Below are 19,263 nucleotides of genomic sequence, written 5' to 3'. Positions count from 1 at the left end.
AGAGAGTTGTTCTTGCCCTTTTCAACCCAGACCCGCGAAGCCTCAGAAGGAAGAAACATAAGACCGGTAATTGCAGCTGGCAGGCGGTGTGACGGATGTCAGTGGTACGTGGCACCCTCCCACACTGATAGCCAGGGTGGGGAGACGTGGTTGCCATTGTGGTATCGTCCTTGACTCCAGCAGCAAAGGAACCGCCAACGAGTTCAGCACAGTCAGCGAGTATGAAGAACCTGATAGTAGTGCGGACTGTGTTAAGCTCAAGGTTGCAGTGGCAACATTAAGAAGATGAATAGACAAGAGGTCTTTTGTGAACAAACTTGGTACCAGAGATAGAGTGGTCCAGCGCCACATGTGTGCGCAGTCGAAGGTATCTGGCTGGTACCCCTCTCCTGAAAAAAGAGACTGTGCTGAACATCGTACCAAGAGGCCATAGGGAAGGCTGGTATAATGCGTTAAGGTGGTCATACACAGGTCAGGCCAAATCCTTTGTACAATCGAAAGTCCTTGACACATTGCAGAGGTTTTGGTATTGTGAAACAGGCGTTTGCACTCAGCTGAGGGGAAAGCTGTGCAAACTGTGATGGTATAAAGCCCCTGCTTGCCGTAGGCTAAAAGAGTGACTCGGCGAGACTGCTCGCCCTTTGGAAGTCTCGGTTTAAAATTGACAAAGTGCCTTGGGACGTCTGAGCCCGGATGAGGGGGACCCAACATGAACATTGTGCGATAGGGAAGTGAATCCCACTCTGTGAAGAAGCTAAGTGAACTACATTGTGACGACTAAGTATGAACATGAGTAAGGGATGTCCACAGTGAGCAGTTGGTCTGAGCCTGACTGAGGGAGGCTGACGACTGAGAGACGAATCGGAGCCCGGCTGAGGCTAAGAGTTAAAGGCAATCACCCGATGTGAAGATTAATCGAAGGAACTTTTTGTTTTGTTGATTTGGCTTATCAGACCCTCTGAAGTAAGGGACTTTGCATGAGAAGAGACTTGGGCACAGAAGGCCCCGATACCGAGAAAAGGAACTGTAAGCTCATGTCAGAGAAGCCCAGGAGTGTGCTGTGCTCGAGAGTCCCGCCTTGTCCCGTGCTAAAAACGTGGGGAAGGGAGACCTCAAACATAACATCCGGATTTACCATTTTGTAAACAATTCTTTATTTTCTTGTGAACATCATCTCACACTCTTTTGTAGCATAGCGGTAAGGATTGGCCATAGATTATTTTTAGTATAGGCACTTTTTATTTGACTAGCCTCCACTAGGACTGTATTATTATTGCTCTCATCTTAGATGTAGGTTCAGATTATCAATTTATCTCACCCATTTTACAGTTTAATAAACACCCTTGAACTCTGATCACTTGTGTCGGTATTACTTTGATGCCATACCTTCCTTACAGTATGATATATAGAAGTATTTCACATTGCAATGATACAGTTGTGTATTTGGCGGTTTGGATACGAAAGGCTAATAATTGGTTCCAAAAATACGGAAATAAATTGATGCAAGGGACAGGCTTCTTTGGGCTAAGTGTGCCAGATAAGGTGGCAACATCGTGATCCTTAACTAATCGGACAATGTGCAGATGGCTCTTAATCACCTGGAAACACCTGGCGCTTACATCAAATGACCATTTAACACGTCTAACTCCATTATGATTCAGGCTCACTCCCTTAATACAAAATGGCGAACCCATTACATGATACATATACTTGACTACTTAAAATTGTATTACTGTTCGATTTTGTATTGACAAAATAAATTGCCTCGTTACATTTTGTGGATAACGTGTGCCACCAATGTGATCGATGATGTTGTTCTCACTCAAATTATCCTTTAGGAATGGGTGCTTATTAGGCAAGATTGTATGCAGTAACCCTGTGGGAGCCCACACCAGTCTTGTGCTCTTTGTATTAGGTAACCCACCAATTGGTTTAGGTCTGTACTAAACAATTTGGTCCACACATGCAAGTATCCAAATAACACTTGCACTCAAGGTTTTCTAGTAAAATATTTATGTATTTATTTAAACAGTCCATTTTAAATAAGCATTCTTTAAAAAAGGGCAATATGCACCAATACAAATATACTTCATAACACGTCTCAGAATCAAGATAAGCAAGTAGATACTCTTTAGAGATGCTTCACACACTTCCTACTTATATCCAATGTATTGGCATTTATAGATCACTTTTGCACTTGGTAAAAGTCTGAGGTTGTGGAAAGGAACAGTTAAGGGAAGGAAAAAAGGTTAACAGGTTCTCAGAGCATGTGAGCACTTTTAAATCTCCCACTGAAGTCTGGATAACACTTTTCCCAGCAATCACAGTTTCAAACAAGTTACCACCTATGACGGACAGTTAGAATCAAAGTCAATGAGCCAGGAGAGTCTGCATGGAGCCAGGGCGCCAAAGTCAATTTGGACAATGTATATGGAGCTGAGGCACTTCATAGATAGCACAAAAGTCTGGCACAAAGTTAGAGAGTCTGTAGAAAATCACTGTTGGGTCACATGCTGTTGGGCTTGTGAAAGGTAAAGCTGAAGTCAACTCTGCAAAAAGCAGCTACTGCAAGTCTCAAGTGAGGTAATGCAAACTACAGACAAAAGAGGTAAGTACCCCTTAGTCAGCACAGTACCTTAGGTTTGAAGAAGAGGATCCAGCTGGCTTCTGTTCTGGTTGCAGATCCTGGGAGCCTGGGCCTCAGCCGTGGGGACAAGATGGAGGAAGTCTGGAGGACTACTGCACTGCGTTTTGAAGGTCGGCGGCAGCTACGGGCTCTTTTCAGTTCAGCAGTACTTTGCGGTTTCAGCTACCGGCAAATAGCATCACATAGGATCTCGGACACTTGATTGGCTACCTTTACTCCTGGAGTTCAGCACTCTGGTGAGGTGACTCGAGCGTGGGTTGTCCTACTTTGGAAGGGTCCCGAGGATCTTCCTGGAGCTCTGGTCCGGCTTAAAGACGGGGCACTAGACTACGGATTTCTCAACCCCTGGCACTTGGTTCCAGCAGCAGCAAAGTAGTACAGCCAGTTGGGGAAGGTCTTCCAGCAAAGTTCGTCTGGGGGGTTAGTTGGTTTCACAAACCCAAGTGAAGAAGTCATCCTCTCTGGAGCTTCTCTAGTCGATTCAGAAAAGCAGTTTCAGCACTGCAGCAAGGTTTCACTGGTCAGTTCAACGGTCCAGGAGGATGCAGCAAGCTTCTCTTCACGATTCCTCCGTCGGATGTTACATCCAGTGGTCGACTCGGTCTTGTGTTCAAGAAGCCTCGCCTTTTATGCAGGTTTCTCCCATTCATGCACAGCCTAGCTGTCACTCACACAGCAGGGTGGCTGTCCTGTAAAGACAGCCAGAAAATCAGGACGGGGTGCATTCAGGAGACTAAGGACTGGGAGTTTCAGGCACCTCCCTCTCTTCCTGCCCTGCCAGACACACTGAGCTAGAGGCGGGTTTCAGTACTGAAGCCCACCAAAGGCAAAACAAAGAAAAGGGTTACATCTGGTGTGGTGCGCAGAGTAAACCCCAAGAAAGACCTCAAAAACAAGAAATAGTGAAAAAAGAAGACCAGGGCCATTTTGACACAGTGGTCACACATGGGTGCTATACTGCAGCTGAGGATTTAGCCTGCGGTAGGAAAGCACAATGGTAGGAACATTAAACCACTGCTACCAGCCATTTAAAGTCGTGAGGGTAACATACAAATCGTTACATGAGTAAGTAGGAAAAGGGGCTACTAAGTAACCCCCAAGCACTCCACATAAGATGGGGTGTGTTGGACCTACATTGGAAAAAGGTAAGTAAAGTCAATTTCACTTTACCACTCTTGGGAACAGTAGCTTACCCAAGAGAAGGCATTTAAACCTTAAGAGAAATCCAAGGGACTTCTCTGTGACACTGCACTGAAGGTGATGTGCGTCATTATACAAAAGTAGATGCCTACGGAGTTTGTCAGACTCCAATAACAAAGAAAAATACAGAGTCCAAATCAGATAAAAATACGAGCGAGTGAGAAAAAGGTCTCACTCACTCAAGAATAAAAATAAAAAGTCCTAAAGTCCAGCAAAAGAGCTGGGGGGTCCCTAAGGTTGAAGGGAATTAGCACAAAAATTAGAAAGTTCCCTAACAGTGCTTATGCATATTGTTGTGATCTTGATGGTCGTGTAGATGAAGATACCTCCGTCCCCAAGTACCACACTGGTAAGAATAATATCACTACCAATGCAATTCTTGAGGCCACAGGTGTCGAGTGCCGTCAAGCTGGAACCAGGAACACCAGAAGGACCCCCTGACCACTGTAAGGCAATAAATGATTAGGGCAGACAGTCACAATGATCACAATACAATATGATGGAAGAAGCTAAAGGGCTTACCCAAATGTGCTGGTCAGGATGCCTCAAAGGGGTAGGGGAAAACAGAAGGGTCCTTGTGGGCACTCTTGATGGAGAACACCTGTAGGTCAGGTAGCCAGTGGATGATCCGTAAACAATCCGTTAACAGTCCAGGGTCGAAAGCCAAGAAAACAATTGCCAAGGTCCAATATCCAAAGTTCAAAAAGTTTGTGCAAAGCCAAAGGTCGTGATGCCTGGAGATCAAAGTTCGCCTGAGCCTGAGGAAGAAACCAAAAGCAATCCGTGCAACGTTCCGTGGTCAAAGAAATCCGAATCCTAAGCGAGATCCAAAAACGCCGTGCAGCACTCCGAAAAGCAGCTGTGAAGCGTTTGTTCCGCGTTTCCCCGGTCCTTTTGACTGCGTTGAATTGAGCACGTGATACAGTCACGAGGGAAACGTGGATCCGCGTCACGTGACCCTCGACGCTGCACAGGGAGTCTGCCGGCGATTGGCCGTCTGTTGCGGGTGTTAAGGTCACCTGATCAGAAGCACTCCGTGCGCTGGATCGTAGTCTCCGGGCGCCCGTGGACAGGCACCGTCTCGGAGAGAGGCGCCATGGCAGGTTCCAATGCAGGAAAGGTCGTAGCCGTCCTTGGTAATTCAGTTGCTGAGTGCGGTGAGTGTTATGGGGAACACGCCGGATGAAGCGTGCATGGTTAGGGGTGGCGGATGTGAATTTGGAAGGCTGTCTGGCAATGGTGTGGCAGGGAGGAGGGGTGACACATATTGTTTTCCTTCTTGGGATTTAGGACATTTTTTCTACTTTCTCTTAATCACCACTTGTACCAATTGGTATTTTTAACATTCAGAACATTCTAATTAATTAACTCGGCCTTGACAAAGACCAAGGTGGTCGAAACACATGTGTTGGCTTGTAAACTCGTTTATAATATGGAGAAAGCTTGTAAACTGTTTGATAATCTGGAGAAATCTATTAACCACCCTACATGGGCTTTAACTACATAGTGTTGTGATCCCTGTGCAGTGTGCCGTGGCATACCATTCTCTTGTACTCCTATTTTTGACCTTAGATGCACACATAGCTGAAACCCCAAGTTCTCAGGTCGACAGATATTGACACGATCCGCCATCACTTCTACCATGTTAAGTTCCAGGAATGTATTGCTATATCATGTCTAAGCAAGTCAGGATATATTTTTCACCATGTGCACTATAAATGCGGATTGACATTTCTGTGCAAATCATCATGTATCAAACATTTCTTTCCATTAGGTTTTTGTACCACATGATGTTATGTGTGCTCATAAATTGGCATTCTGTTCTTTTAAGCTTTGGCTCTATGGCTTCTTGTTTATCAAGTTTCTAATTTTGATATACATAAAGATCACTTTTGTTTTGTAATTATTGTGGAACCTAGATTTAATTGTGCTTGTTGTTACATGTTCTGCTGACTTGGGACTTCACTTGTAGGGTATCCCATGTGCTGAGCAGTCAGTGAAGGTGAACAGCTCTCAGGCTGTGTTTGTTGGCAGAAGGGGAAAATGCATTCAAGATGGAGAATAGGCTAGAAAAATGCTTGTCCCAGCTCATAAACTGCAAAATGCACTTAGGTTAGCCAACTGATGGCAACTTATCTCAGCACCTTACCAATTACAAAAAACAGTGTAGATTTTCGGAGGGGAGTCCAGCCCAGGGAGAGGCAACACAACCCTGTTCAACAAGAATGGCAGGAAGGCACTATAGAAGACCACTTTACCTTACATTACAAATAATAACCCAAGGATTGAATTTGACAGGGTGGAGAAGTTTGGAGACAGTTGATGATGGAAGGGTCTTGGAGAGACAGTTGGTGTAGAGGAAAGGAGCCCAGGAGAGGGAAGGTTGCATACTTGAAGTAAAGAGGTGGTGAGTGAGAAAGGTCTTGGGGACGAGTTGTTGTAAGAGGATGGTAGTGGAACACCTCTCAAAGAGGTAGTAAGAAAGTGGAAAGATGAGGTTAGCAAACATCAGAAGGAGGAGGTTGCAGACCATCCAAAGGAGGAGAGACGGGACTACAGTACAAGTAGAGAAGTGGTTAACAGGAACCTGGTCAAGACCATAGAAAAGGATGTGACAGTATGATATGATATGGCATTCATAACGCGCCTATACATAAGTGTTCCAGGGCGCAAAAACCTGGGAATAGCCTCTATGGATGAGAAAGTAGTCCTAACTCCTTTCCACTTCCCTCAGCCGAAGACTTTCCCAACGGATATGAAAGGATACTTCCCCATAAGACAGACCAGCTGGGAACAAGAATTGTCAAAGGCCAGAGAAGCAGGTTTCCATAACCAATTTAGTCCCACAACAAAAGACTTGGAGACAAAGGGATCAAGGGGGCGTAGCCAAGAGGCAATGAAGATGGCAGCTTAGGTGCAAAGTTCCCGTGAACAGCGAGACAACAACATGAACATGGGCATCTATTACTGACTGTATTAACCTCAAAACAGTATCTTGGAGTGTTAACAACAGCAGGCTATCAATTTAGAGACTTCTCTGCATCTCTATCAACAGTTAGCTCTCTCACTGCAATACCGGTAACCTCGCATGTGGAACTGCGTAACATCCACGTCTCCTCAGGAGTCCTCCAACGTCGCTCGTCTCAGGATTCAGTTGGTGGGCCTGTTCAGTTGGTTGAGGAAGCTGGAAGGGGAGGCTTGCTGACGTCCAGCCCAGCTTCCATATGACCTTCATGCCGGTGAGAGTCATGGCATGCCTCTGAGGTGGGTCCCTCTTTGGTTGTGGTGCAATAACCCCTCAAACACCCCTGAGTCACTGTGCTATCGCAAACGCTCCTTTTTCTGGCATTGTTGCAGCATCTCTCAGCCGGTTAACTGCTGCACGTGTCCACCGGTGGGGGCCCTCTCCCTCACACGCAATCGTTCCTTTACCAAAATGTCATCAGGCCCCTAAATCAAGTTACTCCCAGGCTTCAACTGGGTAGTGGTGGCCTACTCATCCTGAATTTTATTCAATTTTCTCTTCAGTTTTCTTCAACTTCTGGCATACAACAGCTTTTTTACTTTCAACCATGGCTGATAACACCACTACTACGCCCACATCAGATAATTCCTCATTTAATTCCTGCATGGAAAAGATTTTAGAGGACCTCAGCAATTTTCGTTCCTCCATTTGCACACTTTATTCTCGTTCCTCCAGTATACAAAAAGAACTCAAAAGCTTCGAAAAGGAAATACAAATATTTTCTGGCAGATTAGATGAAGCAGAAGAAAGAGTTTCTATTGTCGAGGATAGGTGGAAGGCTTTGAAAAGATGCAACTAAGACTTGCACAACTAGAATGTGATGTCACAGAATTGGAGGACAGAAATCAGAGATAACCTATGCTTCGATGGGATCCCTGAGAAAATGGAGGGAGAGAATCCCATAAATGTCCTTACCAAATGGATCCCCTCCGCGTTGGTATCACTTTTTCGCCTCCATTGGAACTGCAGTGTTCTCATTGAATAAGACCTTGTTTCTATGGCAACAACACTACGCCTAGGCATTTCATTGCTTGCTTCCTAAGACATCAACAAGCACGCCAAAACACTATCAGCTGCCAGAAAGAATTCCCCCGTTCTTTTTCAAGGACATAGCATCTTCACCTCTTCAGACTTCTGCAAAAGTACTTAAGCCAAGAGGAACACATTTCTTGAAACGAGACCTCTTATGAAGACCCTTGACATTAGATATGGATTACTTGAACCTGCAAAGATGATAATTACCATTCCGGATGGACCTACTAAAGAATTCACGCAACCCAGCAATCTCTTCAATTTGCTTCAATCTCTTCAAGCTATGCCGATGGATACTGCTTCTCTGGACTTCATTCAGCTCCTCAAAGTTTGATCCTCAACTTCAAGCACCTTCTTTCAGAAGGCCAAATAAACAACATATCAAGTTTACCTCTAAACATAGCAGATCTATTTTATGAATCCCTCATGATTCCTTTTGTACTCATCCGATAGATAAATAGAGATCTCTCATTAAAACCACAGATCCTGCTCTTTCTACCCTACAGACTTGATTGACATACTATTCTTATTACACTCCGCCATTATTCAGTCAAACCAACAGTTTGCCCCATGCATTTTGCTCGTTTAACTTTGTTATTATAACTTGATTGCTCAATTTGTCACTCAATCTGCCCATGTTTCCATAACTTTTGACTTTATTTTTGTCTCCTGTTCTTAGGCTCCTCTTCACTTACTCTCTGTCCGTCTCTGTCCGTCTCTGTGCTCTGCTGTCCCCCATGATACTCCCTTTTATTTCTATTCTGACAAAGCTCACCTCATCCCTTTTGCTATTATTCATGTTTATATCAAAACTAATACCTCCTTCACTTACTCTTAATTGTCTTTTCCCCTTTTGTCATGAACCCACCCTTCTGTTCCTCCCCATTTGCTCCGGTGATGCCACAATTTATGGAAGTTATTGTTCCACTGGCTCATTAATTACTTTGGTATCATATATATCTGTTTACGCGAATGCATTAAGTTTCACTGCACTTTTTACTTTTGTCATTTTCAACCTTTTTATTGCTAAAGTCTATTAAGTTTCTTACTTGGAATGTTAAAGGGTTCAAATCAGCCCATTAAGCGCAACAAGATAATTACCAAACATACAAAAATTAAAGCAGATATTGCGTGTCTTCAAGAGACTCGTCTGAGCTCTGATAGCGAAAACCTCAAAATCAGAGCCTCTTTGGTCAGTCATATAATCTTCTCCAATACTCTAGACAAACAAGGTTGTGTCTCTATTTTGATCAATAAACACCTAAACTTCACTCTAATCAATGAAGAAAAAGATCCTGAAGGCAGTTGGATCATTATAGAAGCTATTATTAACAACCTGCCAGTAACTATAATCAATGTCTATGGTTCCAACGCCGCTAACCCCCTTTTCTGGTCAAATTCTAATCTAAAGCTTGCTCAGAAGAGTCCAGATAGACTTATCCTATGTGGAGATGTCAACCAAGTTTTTGATTTTACCCTTGATCGCAAATCTTCCTCCAATTTTGTCAATTCCAAATCCCACAATAGTTTCCTCAACTTGCTACATAATCTCAATCTGATGACTCTTGGCGCGTTTGTCACCCAGATACAAAAGACTATACATTCTATTCTCCCCCCACTACTGCTTTTCCAAATGATATTATATTTTTGCTAACCCTTCATTAACCTCCACTAATATTAATTCTGAGATCGGCCCCATAACCATTCGATCATGCACCTGTCTCCACCACTCTAGAATGGATACCTATACCTAAACTCTCCCCAAGATGGACATTTAACTCATTCCTCCTTAAAGACAGAGCCTTCATTGACAAAACCAACTGTTTCATTGAAGAGTTCCTTCTCTGCAATCGTCCAGAACATACCTCAATGCACAATAATTGGGATACTTTCAAAGCCTCCCTCCGTGAGTTTATAATTTAATTCTCAGATACCAAGAAACGACAGTCTGAATCCACTCATAACACACTATTAGACTCAATTAAAGATCTTGAAAGGTCGTACTGTGCTAACCCAGTGTAACGCTCACCTGGTATCCATGGGGACGTCACTCAGCCTGTTCTAACCTCCTATGACCTCAAACCCTTCCCTGGGATCTACTCGACTGGAGACTGGGCCTGAAACACAGGATTGGTAGAGTTTAACTCCCTATTGTCTCTGCGTGCTTGAACCCCTTTCTTCCCCGGGGTCCAACCCTTCTCTTTGGTCCACAGCTTACCTTGTTTTCTTGGATAGTGTGCTCTCTGTCCTGCTATCAGCCAGGGGCGCGATGATTGATGCAGGCTCGTTGCTGCCTAGTTACTTCACTGGCAAGAGTCCGACCAGTAAGTATAATGAGTCTTTCGAACAGTTATCTAACCTTCGTTCCTTTCCTTCCTTAGATGAAGGCCGGCGTCCGGGGATGGCGGCGTGCTGTTGAGATGGGTAACGCTGAAGGCGAGTGAGAGCGCGATGTGCGATGCAACCCTTTCGTATTTGTATAGAACTGAGTTCCTTTTCTGTGTCTTTTAGGTGCCGCGACGTTTTCAGCGTGGATGCCGGTTATGAAGAAAAAAATGCGGTTAGTAAGCGCGCTATGCAGCACCTCTCGATGTTTCCACGCTAACTTGGTGTGTCTTTTCCCTCTTGCAGATGGATGAGAAGTTCCGGAGACAAAGTTCCCCCGGAGCGGCTGGGATTCAGGTAAGCGTTTGAATCTCGTACAGTCTTTAAAGTAAACGAAGATTTGCTGAATGCTTACTAATGCCTCTTTTCTGTTCTTTTCCCTTTTGCAGATGGAAGCAGCATGCAGGGATGGGAATTACACTGCCGAAGATGCCCGCAGAACAGAAGGACGAAGGATGATGGGCAGAAGCTCCGCAAGGTAAGGCTGTTCCTAACGGTGTTCTTGTTCTTGCAGGAGCTGAGCGCAGAAGAAAAATGCAGGCCTACTGGAGACCGATCCGAACACGGTGAGTGTCACGCTGCAGGTGCAGAAAACGCAAAGCGTGTTTCTCAGCCTGGGAGTGGCTTAAATAGTCTCTGGGTACCCCAGGTGTCTCTGGGCTGACCCACACCCAAAAGGCTAGACTGCACATGCAGTTCTGGGAATCGAAATATGTGGGGGCATCCATCTTGTCCCCATTAATGCACTACAAGTCCAATCCCCAATGTTATCCTATGGGAGTGAGTCTGGTGCCACAAAGAGCCAAGTCTGACTCCAAGTGGGTCTTTGAAGGAATGGAGAGGCCCTTGAGGGCCATGTAGGTGATCGTGGCTTGGCTCCAGCCTGACATCTTGGAGGGCTGGGGACATGAGGGGCAGGAATCATGACACCCAGATCCTAATGTTGCAAAAGCTCTCATGAATAAGGGCATCGGATTTAACAAACTATGCACTGATAGAAGTGCTAACTCTTTACTTCGATCTAGATCCAAAACTATACAGCGGATCCAACAAAGCTGGAAAAATGCAGGTATCCCATCTAAAAAGAAGAAAGAAAAATTGCTCATCACACATATCATCTCTCCCGATGGCAATAGATTAACCAATCAAAAGGATATAAATGGAGCCTTCCTAGACTTTTACTCCAACCTATATTCCTCTAATCCCTCTATTAAAACTTCCGAAATCCATTCTTTCTTTGAAAAAAATAAGAAAAACTCTACAGGTGCCATAGACCTTTCCCCTTTTAACACACCTGCATCCTTAACAGAAATTAAGCAAGCAAAATTAGATCTCAAACCCAAAAAAGCCATAGGTCCTGATGGATTTTCCACTGACTTTTATAAAACGTTTATTGATTCCACTTCACCAAAACTCTTACAATGATATTCTTACTTTGCTGAAATTGGTCAAAGCCCTAGTTCCTTTGGTGAAGCGCTTCTTGTACTGTTTCCCAAACCCGATAAGGATCCCTCTCTAGTTAAAAACAACATACATATGTCTCTTATCAACTATGACTCTAAAATATTTGCTAAACTCCTAGCTAAAAGTTTAGAAAAATATCTTCCTAAATGTATACACATCTGGTTTTATCAAATATTGTTATGCTTCAACTAAAACTAGGCTTTTGTTTAACACCCTATCTCACTCACAGAATTCTAATGACCCCTTAGCCCTGTTGGTCCTCGATGCTGAAAAAGCCTTTGACCACGTATCGTGGACCTTTATGTTCGAATCCTTAAAATGGAACGCCCTCTCTCCTTATTTTATTCATCTGAATTGAGTCTTATACTCGACTTCTGCCACTCGAATTCTCATTAATAATTCCCGCTCTCCTTCTTTCCAAATAAAAAGAGGTACTCTTCAAAGCTGCCCCCCTCGCCCTTATTATTTAACCTTGCGGTAGAATCCCTTTTACAGATTATCAGAAAAAAACACTAACATCAAAGGTGATCTGCTTATGCAGAGGACATCTTATTCTATCTTTCAAACCCTGCCTGCTCCATCCAACATTTAATATCTAACATAAATAATGACTCCATTGTTTCAGGCTACAAATTAAATCTTGATAAATCTGACGTTATGCCTCTCACTAACGCTTGTACTCCAACCAATACTCCATTATTTGGTATGTCTTGGAAACCTTTGCATATTAAATATCTAGGGCTTCATATTCCTAAAGATATTCACACCACAATTACCCTCAACACCAACCTCATGATAGAAAAAGTAACACAAATGGTCTTGTGATGGTCACCTCTTTTCCTATCTTGGTGGAGTCCTCTCGATTCCAAAAAAATCATGATCAGCCCCATTATCTTCTACTCTTTATCTATGATTAGATAGCAATTCATACCAAATTCTACAAAAAAAAAAAAAAAAACTTGACTCCCTACTTCTAAAATTCTCATGGAATCATAAAACACCAAGAATCGCCATCAACAAACTAAGACTCCTTAAGCTTTTAGGTGGAGTTCAATTTCCCAACTTTCAATTGCATCATAAAGCATTTGTCCTAAAACAATTAACTACTTTTAAACTTTATGAAACTCATCTTGAGGACGCTCCTTTATGGATCAATATAGAAGACAATATTATTGCCCTGCTCTCCCTTTCTCACTTCTTAATTACATCCCCATGGCCTAATACTACTTCATTTCCTTCACTAAATTTTTTCAAATCCATTTGGAATAAACTCCCTACCAACTCTTTCTCTGAAACCGATCTGGGAGACATCCTCCTCTGGTTCAATAAACACAGATACATCAAATCTAACCCCACTATTATTTATAGATGGTACTCATCAGGCATCATATTTGTCAAGCTATTACTCCACAATTTTGTAGGAATCCCCTTTGCACAGATCTACATACAATACAATATCCCTGAATCTGATCTCCCCTTTCACATATACCTCCTCAAATCGTTAACTAATTCCTTACCCTCACCAACTCAAAAATCTCCTTCCCCCTCTTCTAACTTTCTTGATCAGCAATCCTTCCATTAAAGCAGCCAAGTTATATACATTTCTAAATGATCCCCCAGCTCCCAATCCATTAAATTCTAGTATTATCAGGCAATGCGAGCTTGACTGGAACTGTCAACCTACCTCAGAAATGTGGGCCCAAATTTGTAAACTGTATCACTCAACATCTATAGCTGCCAATCTTACTCAACCCCACTTTTCGTATTCTACACTGTGCATTCCTTACACCCCTGAGAATTACCAAAGTACTGGATAACTCACCCAACAAGTGCTAGTCTTTTCATGAACCAAATGCCGATGTTCTTCATTTAATTTTTAATTGTAAATATGTTTATGCTTTTTGGACAAAAATCTGGTCAGCCTGCAAACTATCTTTCATTTTACAGAGCCTTTGACACTCTCTAATATCATGATTGGGTCTATTACTAACCCTTTAATATGACAAATTGAATCTCCTGCATTATTTAATGTATTCCTCAGTATTGCTTATCATAACATCACTTATAACTGGAAGAATACGTACAACTTATCTTATAACATATCTTGGAATTCCATTTGCTCCACTCATTGGATTGAAAAATGTCATGCATTCTCTGTTGACTGTTTACATAAGGAACAAACACATTCAAGTTTTTGTTACATTTAACAAACCTGAATAAGTTACATTAATTCTTGATTCACTGATGCCTTCTGCCTCTCCTTTCCTATTGTCTTCTGTCTTGTTTTGTCTCCCCCTGTTTGTCTTATTTATTCATTAAAATAATCATATGACACTTATCTTATTAACTTGTTTCTGTGGGATATTTGTACCCATGCCAACGTGCCCCACTACCTCACTTTACAAATGGGGAAAGAAACAGCCAAAAATGGATGTTGCTAACCCCTGTGTGCGCAAAAGTCTACAAAACTGTGTGTGGGTCACAATCACAAAAGGCTGCACACCCCTGCCACACACAGTGAAAGTGGGAGTGAAAACAGAATTCTCACTGCAGGAGCATGCCAGTGGGTGCTGTTACATTTAACATGAAGCAAGGCCACCAAAGTGGGCTAAAAAATGAAAATGCTTTTGAAAATGCAGCTTTGCAACCTTCAGAGTGCTGTTTTGGCGCTAGATCCATTCATTTTCCAGTGAACCATTGAAATTAAAAGGGGTACAGATCATCCAGTGTGGCCAGAGAAACCGGGCCTCATTGACGGACAGCATTGAGAAATGTATCTCATGTAAAAGGCAGTCCAGCAACAATTGTTTTCCGTTCCACTGGAAAAATGCATCTAAAAGTGGCAACATGTAACAATTTCAGCTGTGCAGAGAGAACTCCAAGCAAAGGCTGGATACATACATCCAGACTGCAAACAAATCTCAGCACTTAAGGGAAGACGGGTGCTGAAAAAATGTGTGTGCTGTAGAGGAAACTCTGATGTAAAGGATTCAGTTTAAATGTGCTTTTCCATGAAGAAGTGCAAAATCGCCTGTTTAAAAGCATGTTTTTGTGAAAGGCCTAATTCTTTAAATGTCAAAATCCCCTATAAACTGTGTTCATTTCTATGTTTAATGAAAGATGTAGGTAAAACTTAAAGGAACCCAGTTTGGAGTAAACTATTTAATTCTGATCTGACAGTTCAGCCTGGGAATGGTTGACACCTCACTGCTAGCAGGAAGGCTTAATTGCTGCTGGGAGGTTCTTGCATACTCAGAACAAAGACCTCATTAGACATTTGTCTGTGGCCCAGCCAAGGACAATAGCAGGCTGAACACTGATCCCTTCAGGGAAGGGGCAACCTGCCCTCTCAAGGAAGAGGAGGACCCCACCCTGATCAAAGGAATTTGACAGCTGTTGCCAGTTGAAAGAAGAAAAAAAACTGCTAAAGGACATGTGTTGTTTAAATGCCTATTTGTAATTAAGCTTTGAAAACCTTTAACTTTGCCACATGAAGGAGGGCAAATCTAAAAATGAGTAGTTGTAAATCTAATTGTATGTTCTTTCAGTGAAGACGTGAGTGAATGCTATACTACATAAGGAACAAAAGTTATACAAAAAGAACAATTGTGGCAAGACTATTGATGCTGCAAATATAATATTGTATACCTGTGTTCTAGGGGTGATAGCACAGATATGTACGGAATTAGGAATTGTTAGGCCAAACCATTATGATTAAAATTGACAAAATTCTACAGAACGGCAAAGCCAGCTCTCACAGAGATGGGAGTTAGATGTAAGGATAACCCACAAAATATGTACCATAAACTGAGTGATGTCACTTGGCATGATAAATAAGGGAACTTCACCACACACAGACACACACCGATTCCGGACTACATCCCGATTTCCGTGTGACGCTCTGGTCCTGACTTCTTCATCCTGTTCAGGAACTTTTCATCTCGTCCCGATTCCGGACTTCTTTACCAAGCCAAGGCCTCAGCATTTGCTGAACTCTTTTCAGCTAGGCCCAAATCCTGAACCATCGCAAACTTCAGGGAAATAATTCTGATCCAGTTTGGCTTGCTCCCATTTATGCTTGCCTGCTGAGAGTTGCCATCCCACAAATCTACAGTGTCTAGTGACCAGAAGGGCCAATCCAGCCTGAGGTGCATTCCAATTGACCAGAACCGCCCAGCTCTTCATCCCGCCAGAAGTGCCCTGCTGCCTGTAGATCCAATCCGCGATGACCAGAATCTGACAGTCCAATCTTAAATTACAGTGGACTGTAAGTATCAATAGGAATCATAGTCACCCATAGTATATTTGTCTTGTCCTATCCCAATCTCATCCTATCCCGTCTTTAACTTAAAAACCTCTACTATTGTCAGAACCATTTTTGCAACCCTGTTTGTAATCCCTAGTGTTAGCGCTGATTTTCTCTCATTTGTTTTCCAAAACCGTAAGCCATTAGTGATTTGGATTATATATAAAATAATTCCCATAACGGAAAACCGAGTATCCGCCACGTGAAGGGTTACAATCGGGCATGCGTAACTGTGGAGATTCACAGGTGGCATTCACTTTTTCTTAGTCATTAATATAGTTTAAATAAAACCAATCTCATTTTAAAACTGAATTTCTGCTTTTCTCCGTTCTATTTTTTTCTAAAACGGCTCTCATTAAAACTTGCATAACTTCTTCAATTTTATAGCTAGAGACTTAATTTCAACTCTCAGTTAAACCTAAAACCTGTAGCTACGTCTACAACCGCATTGCGCAACAGTGTATTTGACCCGTCTTTATTTATAAAAAAAATTGCATAGTGAAATTTAGGCGCAAATTCGCATTTTTGCAAAAGTTTTACACGTGTTTTTTCCCCATTCAAAGTGTTTCTTAACTCCCATTCTGATGTAAAGTGTGTACTGCTGCTCATATTGTAGCTCATGTTAGTTAGAATCTGTTAAGTATTGCTCCTGTAGAAATGTATATCAATTTCAGGATTTTTGCACACTTTTCATTGTTTCACAAAGCCATTTTCAACTGTCATTTTAAAAGTATAAAATTTCCCAAAACGCTTTTCTCTCTTGTTTGGGGAGGGAAGATTATATTCAAAAACTGTACTCTGTTCTTTTATTCCTTAATACCTGCTACTTACTTACATCTGTGTAGAATTGCTCATTTGTGAATTAAGAACTTGGCAGGGGGAAATATTAACCTAAGCGCTATCTTTTCACAGCTAAAATTGTCTTTTTCCTGTGTTTTCTATTCTGTATTGCTATAAGTGAATTCAATTGCTTTACTTACTTTCTGATTGTTTTGTCACCACATTGGTGATTGCTGCCCCATTTATTAATTTGTGTTTGATTTGAATTTAAATAAATAATACATTTAGCAACCAGCCGGATTTCTGTTCCAGCGTGACCTGGGGGTATTTTGAGAAGGGTGTGATATGAGTGGTATATCACTCAGAATATTGAACCTATAGACACAATAAATAAGTATTTCATTTATGCATTACATGCTAGGCGAGAGCCTGGTGTGTGCCTGATTGAAATCCTTAACAGATCATCAAAAACGTTATGGTTATAATGCTCCACAAGAGTGTAAATGTTAAAATGTTTACACCATATGTTTATATTACCTGTTAACGGACTTACCTAATAAAAATTATTAAACAAAAAAAGAAGAATGGTTCAGGAATCCATTGAAACCTGTGATGAAAGACTTGAAGTCAATACAAAAAAGGGTTTCAGAACCCCTCTAAACCTGTACAGAAGGACAGTGTCAAGGCTCCATCAAGGAACTGAGTTCTGAAATGTTATTTCGATTTCACCACATTCATTATTTAAGCTCATGCTACATACTATATCCCAAGTGTGTATCCACCTTAATTCCTAGTTCTATTTAAAATTGCAGACAAACTGTAATCCCAGAGGTATACCAATAGGTTCATAGAAAATACCCTTTTTGAACATACATTAAAACATAACTCACATGGTTCCAAATAATTTGACTGTCATTTACAAACAGCGAATCCACACAATAACTGTACACATTAAAATGCAAGAGCTCACACATACATAAAATACACCTGGCCTATTTTAATATTTTCTATTTGAGTGAAAAGGCGCAATTTTAAAATGATTTTTTGAAAAGCAAATGTTCCTGTTATTTACAAGCAGTACAAAACATACACACTTATTTTTCATTCGGGGACCAGATCAATGTTCCAAATATTGGCAAAACCCCTTAAATGTTTAAAGGAAACTATGGGTAAGCAAAATGTTTAGTTACATGAAGTTGCACTGCACTGCTAAATTTAGATTGATAAAAAGAACAATTATAATATTAAAATACGAACACAATTACCTTAACACAGATAGTGCTGCTCCAATGTAGTTTAGGTAGGGTTTTGCCACTAATTCAGGATCTATGCCAAACATACCAAACCTGGAAGAGTGGAACACATCTTTTAGGTATATCTTTTAGTTTATAAAAGAGCTAAGCAAAATATAACATTCAGCAGTAAATGAGAAATCAACATTTATGGTCAGGGTGTGGCAGAAAGAGCTGCCTAAGCTAACATTGTTAAAGCCATCAACTCATACTAACAGAGGGAACTGAACACCTAACCTCAGAGGGTTAAGGGAGAGGGGGCAGAGAATTGGCACTAAGAAACTAAAAGTGGAAAGGAGCAGGAGGGGAGAAGGCAGATTGCACACAAAAAAAAAAAGGAAGAAAGAGCATTTGTGAAATTTCTATCCTGCGTATCATTGATAGAAAGAGGCAGGTTTGTGCATCATTAAAACATATTAAAGCTAGTGTACCTTATTGTAAAAGACTTCACACAACCAGGAATATTGAGACTGCAGATGTTCTGTAGTGAGCAGCAAACTGAAACAGATTCTGTTTGTGGCCCAATACAAAATGCCACAAGAAATAAATGATGATACGCACTTGGATGGAAGACCAGAGAACAATAGATACTCCGGGCGATGTGAGAAATAACTATTAGACACAGCTCAGTGTTAGGAAAGACTACATGTTAGATGTCGTTTGCTATTGTCAGTCACTGGTTAAATACATTATTGGACTGTGGAATGAAAAAGTACAAATCTCTGGAATGTAATGGTGTTTCCACTTTGCAGAACTAGCAGAAACACGTATGCCAAAGATATGAACAACAAAGACTATAAATGTAATTTAAACGTTTGAAAATATGTCATTGTTGCTCTGTTAAAAGTAAAAAGTACCCAGTGCTCAGAGATGTAAAGTAAAAACTGCTTAGGCAAGTCCATTGTTCGTAACTCCATTACTCAGAATACAGGTGGTTCTCAGATGTGCCTATGCTATGACAATCAAAGACAATTTCTCCTCCCTCATCAACTGCTTCTTCTCCTGTGGCAGTATCCCTAAAGATAACCAACAGTCAACTCATACGAATTGAAAAACTAGCACCTGAACGCCTACACCCTGTTCATCAGCAAGATTCAGAAGATGGCTACCATGAAACTACAGAATACATTGA

The 19,263-nt window shown here is 41.7% G+C and overlaps 1 protein-coding gene across 3 annotated transcripts in view; it reads right to left on the bottom strand.

Annotated features, from left to right (window-relative positions):
- TMEM144 (transmembrane protein 144) overlaps positions 1 to 19,263 on the bottom strand; it is a 377,037-nt gene that overhangs the window by 325,019 nt on the left and 32,755 nt on the right. For all 3 annotated transcript variants that reach the window (XM_069631334.1, XM_069631335.1, XM_069631336.1), the window contains one exon: positions 18,105 to 18,185. In XM_069631334.1, the coding sequence (XP_069487435.1) occupies positions 18,105 to 18,185 (81 nt within the window). The remainder of the gene's footprint in view (positions 1 to 18,104; positions 18,186 to 19,263) is intronic.

The sequence above is a fragment of the Ambystoma mexicanum genome, chromosome 6q (assembly GCF_040938575.1).
Source record: "Ambystoma mexicanum isolate Mex_15411 chromosome 6q, UKY_AmexF1_1, whole genome shotgun sequence".
Lineage (NCBI taxonomy): Eukaryota > Metazoa > Chordata > Amphibia > Caudata > Ambystomatidae > Ambystoma > Ambystoma mexicanum.
This window is presented reverse-complemented; position numbering and strand designations above follow the sequence as displayed.